We start from the raw sequence: 8,964 nt of genomic DNA on the forward strand, positions 1-8,964 counted from the left end.
TGGTAGTATCAAAACTCATCGCTAGGTGGTGTAGAATCATTCGAAAATATTTTTTGGTTACAGGCAAGCCTAAAGTTAGTTAACAAAAAAGATTTAGACGATTATTTAGTTTTTCCGTGTTACAATTCTGCTTCCATCAGTAATTAATAGTATTCTCTATCAATTAATTTAGGATATAGCTTATATTTTTTGATATTTTTCATGTTTCGTAAATTTTTTTGCATTTATTAATCATCAAGAAGCTGCACCATTTGATCACAATATCCTCGTTCTATCTTGTTTGGTTGGTGATAGGTATAAATGTGTGACGCATCAACGAAAAATTGCAAGCTGGTATCATTGTGAATTGGTAAACACATTTTCCTCGTCCAAGATCGAGGATAGAAATTTGGAGCAGGATAAGAAAAGACAGAAGTTTGGTGAAAATAGTAGAATAGTGACTGATATACCAAGCCAACATGAATAAAACGTGTGCTCGGTGTGAGAAAACCGTTTATCCCATTGAAGAACTCAAATGTCTTGATAAGGTGTGTTTTTTATTTATATTTATTCTTATAATTATTTTTTTTTATTATAAAAAAATTATTAAATTTTTTTTCAAGTCCTGAAAATAATTTATTCTCAAAAATATTTCTTAATATAATTATATCCATCTGGAAGTACAAGTTGTTTAAGATTTTTCTAGTATTAAAACGGTACTTAACCTTTTTTTTTAAAAAATTGACATGTGTAAATTATTGTGGCAGAAAAAAATTATTATTAATTTATTACTTATTTTTTGACGACATATTGATTGCTAGGTGTAGAGGAGTTTAAATTATTGTGAGAAAATTTCTTTTTTATTTTATAAGAATGTTAAAAAGGGAGTAGTGAGTGTGTAATATGCTTTGTTTGATGTTCTCAATAGTCTTACTCTCACGGCCACGTTAAATGATGTCATGAATTAATTAAATGAAAGAGAATTACGATGCATTTCATTATTATTTTTTGATACTTACTTCATTATTTTTTTTATTGATTCATCCATTAAAGAAAAAAAAATATTCATATGACAATAATAAAAATATCTAATGATAGCTAACTATTAAACACACATTAGTTAATTTATGTCTTTAAGTTAAAAATATCTATCTATTCTTTTTGACATATTTTTTTATTTCTAGATATGGCATAAACAATGTTTTAAGTGTCAAGGCTGTGGAATGACTCTTAATATGAGGACTTATAAAGGATTTAATAAACAACCATATTGCGAAGCGTAAGTATTATAATTAATAATTCTTCTCAATTTTCAGAGAAGCATAAATAACGTTCAGTATTCTAAAACTTAGAGGAATTAATGCTTGAATAGTTTGGAATAATTTAATATTACTGAACGAAAAAAAAAAGAACAAACGCCGAGGGGGAAGCACTTTAAAGCCTTTAATTCTTTCCTGTGAAAGTATTGTTGCATGTGATGTCTTTATTATTATTAATTTGTAGAAAATGAAAACAAGAATTTTATTGAAATTTATATAATCTTCTATTTACAAATAAGCTTAAAAAGATTATTGTATAACTTTCAATAAAATAGGACTCGAGTTTGCAATATTCTAGATTGATAGATTGAATTATTTTACATGATAGGCATATACCGAAAGCGAAGGCTACAACAATGGCAGAAACTCCGGAGCTTAAACGTATTGCAGAAAATACAAAAATTCAAAGTAATGTTAAATATCATGCAGAATTTGAAAAAGCAAAGGGTAAATTCACTCAAGTAGCCGATGATCCTGAGACACTGAGGATTAAACAGAACAGTAAAATTATTTCAAATGTCGCATACCATGGAGAATTACAAAAAAAAGCTATTATGGAGCAAAAACGAACAATGACTGGGGAAAATGATGAACAAATAGGTGAATATAATGAAAGATGGATTTTTTTAGAAAGAAATCTATGAAAATTCGAGCGAAATAAAAATTTTATCTTTATTCTCAGAATATGTAGAATATACCGATGGAACAGTAACACCAGCAGGTAGCATATTGAATGCAAATCCTCCTATGCCAGTTCGAACAGTAAGTCCAGTACAGAAAATAACTCCTGGAAGAATTTCTGACTACGATCCTGGAGCAGAAACAAGACCCAGTCCGTATTCAGCTAGACAAGCAGCTACTACTGTTATTTATACTAGCGATAAGGGCGCAGGTGAGAAATGCTTCATGTTTTTTTTTGACAAATTATATCTTCATTATTATAATTTATTGATTTGTTTAAATAGTGAACAATCCACCTGCAAGAAAAATCGGTTCTGTCGCTGATATTGATCCAGTCAATGAATATTATGGATCTTTAACGCCTTCTATTAACAACAATCATGTTCCTCCACAACAACAACCACCTCAACAACCTCTTCCCTCTAATTCACTAGTGAGTTTTCCTCAATTTTTATTTAAAATGATTCTTTATTTTGGTTAATTTATGACTTGCACCAAATTTTTTATTTCGTTATTTTATTTTAAAATTATGTTTTGTTATTTCTTTTAATTTAATTAGAGAGTCTATCGTGCATTGTATGATTATGAGGCTCAAGATTCAGATGAGGTGAGTTTCTGTGATGGTGACCTTATTCTCAACTGTACGGCAATTGACGAAGGCTGGATGACGGGCCTCGTTCAGCGAACCGGATGTCATGGAATGCTGCCGGCTAATTATGTTGAACCAGCCCATATTTAAATAATATTTAACTTGCCTGGCTAACTATTTGTTGGATTTGAAATGTATAAGTATGAAAGTTATCATTGCTATTTCATAATTCTATTAGCAAGGGACCATAATTATTAATATCATCAATATAAAGATATATATATATATATATATATATTTATAATCCAGTCAATTAAGACAATGATAAATGATACTTGTGATGAGAAAGATAAGATTTTATATACAAAAATCTTTTTAAAGTTCGTATACTTTTTTTTTACTCAGCCTTATTTGACTGGATTTATGATATTTTCTTGAAAGTGTACACTTTGTTATTACGTAACGAAGATTCAGAAAACTATTATTAAGAATAGTTGACTATCTACCGGATAAAAAGTGCCTTTACGATTTCTCTAGAGCATTTATATCATTCCATAGAATACTCTGAAGATTTTACAAATTTTTTAACAGAAGTAATCTCCCATTTCTCTATTATAAATTAATAAAATTATTTTTATTAAGAAAAATACTAATCCACGAGTATGGATATATATCGTTAAATTTATATTTTTTGTCATTATTCGAGTATGTTATATTTAAATTATCCAAAAGCATTTAACAAATATTAATATTTTTAATAAGAATGTTGAAAATGCGTAGACTGTAATGGATAGGTAAAGTTGATAATGCTCGATTTGGATAATTTGAGAACAAATTAATAACTTCAATGTTATTAATGTAATAAGTACAATTAGATGGTTTTTTTTAGTAAATATTAACAACAAATATGTTGTTTAAATGAGTAAAGTTATTAGTAAATTCCTTTAATATTATTAGATAACAATTGAAACAGATAATATTTTTCGAAGAATATTAAGATTATTGAATTACTTTTTAAAAAATACCATAAAATAAATATGTGCATTATGTAGATTGAAAAACATTCTTCCATTGTATTTCTTTATTTTTTATTATTAATATGTGCTAATAGTAAAAAATTGCTTGTATTTAGATCAACTGTACAAATAAATTATTATTCAGATTATAACAAGTCTTTTACTATTCTCCTGTAATTATATCTAATATATACACTTGAATAGTTTTTTTTACAGCATTTTATTTATAAACTCATTAATGAGTACCGTCTGGAGCTGATCTTCCAGCTACTTTAGGCATCTTTTTGTTTGTAGAGTCTTCTAATTCTTTTGGTTTATAATAGTGGGGAGCAACTTCCAAGAGCCATTTACTTTCTATTTCAGTTACCTAAAAATATTTTTAAAAAATATAATGCATTGAAATCAACATTTTAATAGGATCTTCTTTATGCATAAATGAATAAAAAATAAAATTTAATTTACCTGTCGCATAAATTCTTTAGTTGTAAAAACGAGTTCATGGTATAGCAGCCATCTTGGTAGTTCTTGAAATAATGAGCTATTTGGATGAATAGAAACTGTTTGATTATGTTTAGCAGTTTTATAATGTCCACCCTTAGATAAACGAGCAACATGATAAAAATAACCAGCAGTGATTGCTTTCCTTATGCCAATCGTGTCTGATATTCCAGAAACCAGTTCCATCTCCACCCTTTGCATCAATCCGACAAGTTGTTCTCTTACATTGCGTGCCCTTTTCATTGATTTATGTTGGATAAAATTTTCATAACACCAATGCGTACTAAAGTCACTCATTTGCCACTGATTATAAACATTTAAAAGAGTTAAATGATCTCCTCCAGGCACATGGAAATTTTTTCTAGCAGTATCTGCATGAATTATTTTGTCTTTTGGTCGATAAAATATAGCCCCATTTACTGACAACATTGCAGCAATTGTTGCTATTTCTTCAGAACATTTATATTTCTCTCCAGCTAACAACATCTTCGCCATCATCGGATCCAAAGGGAATTCCGCCATTCTACGACCTAATTTTGTCAACTCCCCACGGTGATTGAGAGCTCCAAGTGCATACAATTGTTCTAGAGCTAAAACCAAAGTTTCATGTGGTGGAGGATCTAAAAAGTCGAAATGAACCAAATCGTTGATATTCAATGCTTTGAGAGTTAATACAGCATTTCCTAAATTTATTCTTTGAATTTCAGGCACTGTGTTATCTTCAAGCTCATGTTGATAAGCCCAAGCTGTGTATAGTCTAAAACATTTTCCTGGTGCTACTCGTCCAGCTCTTCCGGCTCGCTGATTAGCTGATGCTTTACTAATTGGTACAACCATTAAACTTTCCATACCGGTTCGAGAGTTGAAATTATTTTGCTTAGCAAAGCCTGGATCAATAACGTAAATAATATTGTCAATTGTTAGTGAAGTTTCCGCAATATTTGTCGCTAAAACAACTTTTCGAGCCCCTGGTGGAGTTGGTTTAAATATTTCTGCTTGCATATCACTTGGTAAATTAGCATAAACGGGCAGGATTAAAAGTTCATTTAATTTTGTTCCTAGTCTTTTAACTCTTTCGTGAAGCATCTCTTGGCAAGTTTCAATTTCATCCTGGCCTGTTAGGAACACTAGAATATCTCCAGGTGGCTGAGTTGCATGAATTTGAAGAATTGAAACAACACAAGCATCAATATAATCAGCTTCTGGAGCTTTTGTATAATAAATGTCTACTTGAAAACGTCGTCCAGGTATTCGGAAAATCGGTGCATCATCGAAAAAACTACTGAATTTCGTAGCATCTAGTGTTGCTGATGAAATTAGAAGTTTTAAATTTGGACGAAACCGAGCTATGTCTTTGACAAGACCAAATAGAATGTCAGTATGGAGCGTTCGTTCGTGAGCTTCATCGATAATTATGACACTATAAGAAGCTAGATCCGGTTCACTTAAAAATTCACGATGAAGTGTACCATCAGTCATATACTTAATCCTAGTTCGATGTGAAGTACAATCTTCAAATCTTATAGCATATCCTACTTCATTGCCAAGTTTGACTCCCATCTCATGAGCAACCCTAGCAGCCACTGACATTGCAGCAACACGTCGGGGTTGAGTACATCCAATAATTTTCTCATCTTTTGTAAATCCAGCTTCATATAAATATTGAGGAATCTGCGTGGTTTTACCTGAACCTGTTTCTCCTTCGATAATAAGTACCTGATGGTCTTTGATAGCTTTAATAAGATCTTTTTTAAAACGATAAATAGGCAAACTTTTTTGTGTTTCTTCAATTGTCATTAATTTAGTTTTTTCTGCTACTTGATTCGGAGTTTCGAGATCAATTTTATCACTCCCTGGCATCCGGAGAGCCTGAATAAACTCTACCTCATCTTCAAGAAGTAATTCATGCTCCTCTTTCCGCTTTTTGTCTTGTGCACCAAATTTAAATACAGCAGAGGTCATCTGTTGAGATTCCCATTTGCTTTGTTCAGATTGTGGTGCTTCATTTTCATAAGTATCAGCTTCTGGCTCCTCTTTAGTTTCTCCCGGTGTTTTTGCCAATGGCATCCGATACCTCTGGATTCTCTCAAGTTCCCGAGCCTTTTCATGTTCTACAGCAAGTTGGAGTAATTGTTTTTTATGTAACCTTTCCCTCTTTTCTCGTTCTGTCAAACTGTTGACAAAAACATAAGAGAAAAAATTAATAATCAAATCATATAAACAATAGGATTTAAATCTGAATTTTTATTCTTACACTTCTTCATCAAAGAGATATTCGTCATCAATAATATCAGCTTCTAATTCTGCTACTTTATCTTCTTTACGTTTTTCTAAATACTGACGCCGAGATTCTATCCTCAACTTTGGTAGCAGCTTCTCTCGAGAGTCAGTTTCCATTAATTTCAAACGTTTTGCTGCCTCGGCTAAATTAAAACATATTAATGAATGATTTGTATTCTAATAAACTGAATTATAAAGTAATTACCTGCTCCTGAGCCCGCAGGCATAGCAATTTTTCTAGTTTTCGATTCATCCTTAGCTTTTAAACGGCTTGCAAATTCATCTCTTTCCTTGATATCTTTTTCTCGTCGTTCTTCTTCACTATCGCTGTCTTCATTTGAAGAATCTTTCCTCCTATATTTACTCATTTTGTCTATTACTAGAACATCAAAAATAAAAATAGATTAATTTAATTTATTTATTAAAGTTTTTTTAGCTATTGGCGGTTGAAAGAGGTTAGAAATTGGAATTGAATGAATTAAAATCAATGTCTATGCTTTTAGAATTTAAAAGTGGTTTTAGAGTTAGCTTTTATGTAAAATATAGTTATTAATCTATTATAAAATAATTTTACTTACTATATTTATAACCTATAATATGTAAACAATTGTTAGTTTTTGATTACAACTTCAAGAACGATCACAGTTGTAGTAGGTGTGTTTTGATGGTTGAAACGATAATTTCTACTTTGCCATATGTTCATGGAGTAGCTGTGACTCTCATGTTGATAAATGAAATCAATTGTTTGCCAACGAAATTATTGGCTAAATAGTTCGCTTGATGATGAACAGGATCGTTCGTGAGTTCTGTTAAACGTCGAAATTCCGTATTCTTGCGAAATTCTTCACGAATATAATTTTCAGAAAATATAACTATCTAACACGAACAGTATCAAACTTTTCTTACAGGATTGAAATTTTTTAAATAAAAATGCAACGTGCATCATTGATTGGCATTAGAAGAATGGCTTCATTAAGGTAAAATATTATAAATGTTACACTTTTATCGTGTAAATTATATTGAATCTGAGTCTAATTGAACCTCGTGCCAGCTAAAGAGAACGAAAGAGCCGGCTCATTTGTATTTATTTTTACTCCACAATCAGCTGAGTTGCATTTTAATTGAACAACCAATCAATGACAAATAAGAGATCGAATCTAACGCAGTTGTTGAACAATATTGGCTTTATTTGACAGTCAATTTGAGCGTCTAAGTAAAATTCGTAAAAATTCAAGAAAGTTTCAAAGACTTATGTAATATGTCCATTAATGTGGCTTAAGATATTTGATCGCAATACAAATAAAAAAATTGTAATAATTTTTTAGCCAAATAAAAATGACTGGTGAACGAGGATCCGGTGCAGGAAAGGGAGGTGGTGGTGGTGGTGCTATTCGTGAAGCTGGAGGATCTTTTGGAAAAATGGAAGCTGCTCATGAAGATCAATATTTTTATAATTTGGTAAATATTTATTTCATTATTTTAAATTTACTTTGTTTTATAACCTCACAATTATATTTATTTATAATATCTTTATTACCAGCAAAAAGAACAATTAAATAAACTACGTGATGGTCTTCACGATGAAATATCATTCCATGAAGAACAAATTAAACGTCATCAGGAGGCTATAAATCGCCACAAGAAGAGGATTAATGATATGGAGAAAGAGTAGATTTTTTATTTATCGTTTATGATGAATCAAGCCTTGATCTTGAAATGAAATATTTTCACAGAGTGTTTTAATTATGTTTTTTTCTACTACGTCTTTAGTTTTGTGTATTAATAAAATACTGAAATTACAACAGTATCGATAATGTTACAATGTAGTAATAATAAATTCACTATTTGATAGTTGAATATCTTTAGTTCGATACTATTAAAAACACACTATCGTCTGTTTTTTTATATTCAATTGCTGTCATCATTTATTTATAGAAAGTATTAATCAAAATATTTTTTTCGGATGACGAATAAATAGCTTCAGATAGTATATCGTAATTATGTTACAACGACTGAAGATTTTTATACGACCAAAAAATAGGTAAAAATAAATATTTGTTTAGAATTTTTTTAATAGTATTAGATAGGTTGGATGTTTATTTTAGATGGAGGTTATTTTGTAATGAGAAAAAATCTAGTCCAGAAATATTCTTTACAAGAGATATCGCATTTGAAAGTGAATATTTTTATAAGCAAGTAAGAAATAATTGATAAAGTTTTTATTTTTAAGATTTTAAAACACAATTATTAAAATTTCACAGAATAAAGAATTACGTGAATTACTGAAGCATAAAATCGAAGAAGAAGTCGAAAAATTACGAATTGATATAAAATCTATGCAAAAAAAAATAATTGAATATGAAAAGGATATCAGAGATAATTTAAAATTACTTGAAGAACTTGAAGACAATCCCAAGTCTAGCGTAAAATAATTCTCTAATGAATGATATTCAATATTATTGACGAGATGAAATTCTTAAATAAAAAGATCTCTCGTAGAAAATAAAAACGAAAAAAAAAACAATTTAAATAAACGCGCTATAAAAGTACAAGATGGCGTATAAAATTCTTAAAGATGGCGATAACATTTCTGAAGATGGCA

At 30.0% G+C, this 8,964-nt stretch overlaps 4 protein-coding genes across 6 annotated transcripts; 3 read left to right on the forward strand and 1 right to left on the reverse strand.

Moving 5' to 3' along the window:
• The first annotated feature begins 56 nt into the window (after positions 1-56).
• On the forward strand, positions 57-3,706 carry Lasp (LIM and SH3 domain protein Lasp). Its single transcript, XM_035081601.1, has 6 exons — positions 57-527; positions 1,164-1,258; positions 1,627-1,898; positions 1,981-2,190; positions 2,264-2,412; positions 2,539-3,706. The coding sequence occupies exons 1-6, from the start codon at positions 459-461 to the stop codon at positions 2,716-2,718; spliced, it is 975 nt and encodes a 324-aa protein (XP_034937492.1). The 5' UTR covers positions 57-458; the 3' UTR covers positions 2,719-3,706.
• A 12-nt stretch (positions 3,707-3,718) lies between these two features.
• On the reverse strand, positions 3,719-7,059 carry l(2)37Cb (lethal (2) 37Cb). The gene is made up of 5 exons (XM_035081600.1): positions 6,941-7,059; positions 6,568-6,741; positions 6,337-6,505; positions 4,047-6,255; positions 3,719-3,951 (listed from the first exon to the last, which is right to left on the reverse strand). Exons 2-5 carry the CDS (start codon positions 6,728-6,730, stop codon positions 3,820-3,822), a joined length of 2,673 nt encoding a protein of 890 aa, XP_034937491.1. The 5' UTR covers positions 6,731-6,741; positions 6,941-7,059; the 3' UTR covers positions 3,719-3,819.
• Positions 7,060-7,150: 91 nt separating this feature from the next.
• Positions 7,151-8,169, forward strand: LOC118065962 (ATPase inhibitor mai-2, mitochondrial-like). Of its 2 annotated transcripts, none has more exons than XM_035081606.1 (3): positions 7,151-7,339; positions 7,688-7,820; positions 7,903-8,169. In XM_035081606.1, the coding sequence occupies exons 1-3, from the start codon at positions 7,293-7,295 to the stop codon at positions 8,032-8,034; spliced, it is 312 nt and encodes a 103-aa protein (XP_034937497.1). In that variant the 5' UTR covers positions 7,151-7,292; the 3' UTR covers positions 8,035-8,169. The 2 variants fall into 2 exon arrangements, with proteins under 2 accessions (XP_034937497.1, XP_034937498.1); XM_035081607.1 differs by lacking the exon at positions 7,151-7,339 and adding an exon at positions 7,428-7,615.
• Positions 8,170-8,285: 116 nt separating this feature from the next.
• On the forward strand, positions 8,286-8,936 carry LOC118065961 (uncharacterized). 2 transcript variants are annotated; one of them, XM_035081605.1, is made up of 3 exons: positions 8,286-8,403; positions 8,468-8,558; positions 8,624-8,936. In XM_035081605.1, exons 1-3 carry the CDS (start codon positions 8,363-8,365, stop codon positions 8,792-8,794), a joined length of 303 nt encoding a protein of 100 aa, XP_034937496.1. In that variant the 5' UTR covers positions 8,286-8,362; the 3' UTR covers positions 8,795-8,936. The 2 variants fall into 2 exon arrangements, with proteins under 2 accessions (XP_034937496.1, XP_034937495.1); XM_035081604.1 differs by having other exon boundaries at positions 8,309-8,403; positions 8,450-8,558.
• The last annotated feature ends 28 nt before the right edge of the window (positions 8,937-8,964 follow it).

The sequence above is a fragment of the Chelonus insularis genome, unplaced genomic scaffold (genome assembly GCF_013357705.1).
Source record: "Chelonus insularis isolate UGA/USDA-ARS -01 unplaced genomic scaffold, ASM1335770v1 contig_324_pilon, whole genome shotgun sequence".
NCBI classification, from domain to species: domain Eukaryota; kingdom Metazoa; phylum Arthropoda; class Insecta; order Hymenoptera; family Braconidae; genus Chelonus; species Chelonus insularis.

What these genes read in the sequence shown, in the direction of transcription:
- LOC118065961 (XM_035081604.1), top strand. Translation starts at nt 8,363, where the DNA reads ATGTTACAACGACTGAAGATTTTTATACGACCAAAAAATAG. An exon ending in TTTATACGACCAAAAAATAG is followed by an intron (nt 8,404 to 8,449) that starts GTAAAAATAAAT and finishes AGTATTAGATAG; the next exon opens with GTTGGATGTTTATTTTAGAT. An exon ending in GTGAATATTTTTATAAGCAA is followed by an intron (nt 8,559 to 8,623) that starts GTAAGAAATAAT and finishes AAAATTTCACAG; the next exon opens with AATAAAGAATTACGTGAATT.
- Lasp (XM_035081601.1), top strand. Translation starts at nt 459, where the DNA reads ATGAATAAAACGTGTGCTCGGTGTGAGAAAACCGTTTATCCCATTGAA. An exon ending in GGAAAATGATGAACAAATAG is followed by an intron (nt 1,899 to 1,980) that starts GTGAATATAATG and finishes CTTTATTCTCAG; the next exon opens with AATATGTAGAATATACCGAT. An exon ending in TACTAGCGATAAGGGCGCAG is followed by an intron (nt 2,191 to 2,263) that starts GTGAGAAATGCT and finishes TTGTTTAAATAG; the next exon opens with TGAACAATCCACCTGCAAGA.
- LOC118065962 (XM_035081606.1), top strand. Translation starts at nt 7,293, where the DNA reads ATGCAACGTGCATCATTGATTGGCATTAGAAGAATGGCTTCATTAAG. An exon ending in AGAAGAATGGCTTCATTAAG is followed by an intron (nt 7,340 to 7,687) that starts GTAAAATATTAT and finishes ATAATTTTTTAG; the next exon opens with CCAAATAAAAATGACTGGTG. An exon ending in ATCAATATTTTTATAATTTG is followed by an intron (nt 7,821 to 7,902) that starts GTAAATATTTAT and finishes CTTTATTACCAG; the next exon opens with CAAAAAGAACAATTAAATAA.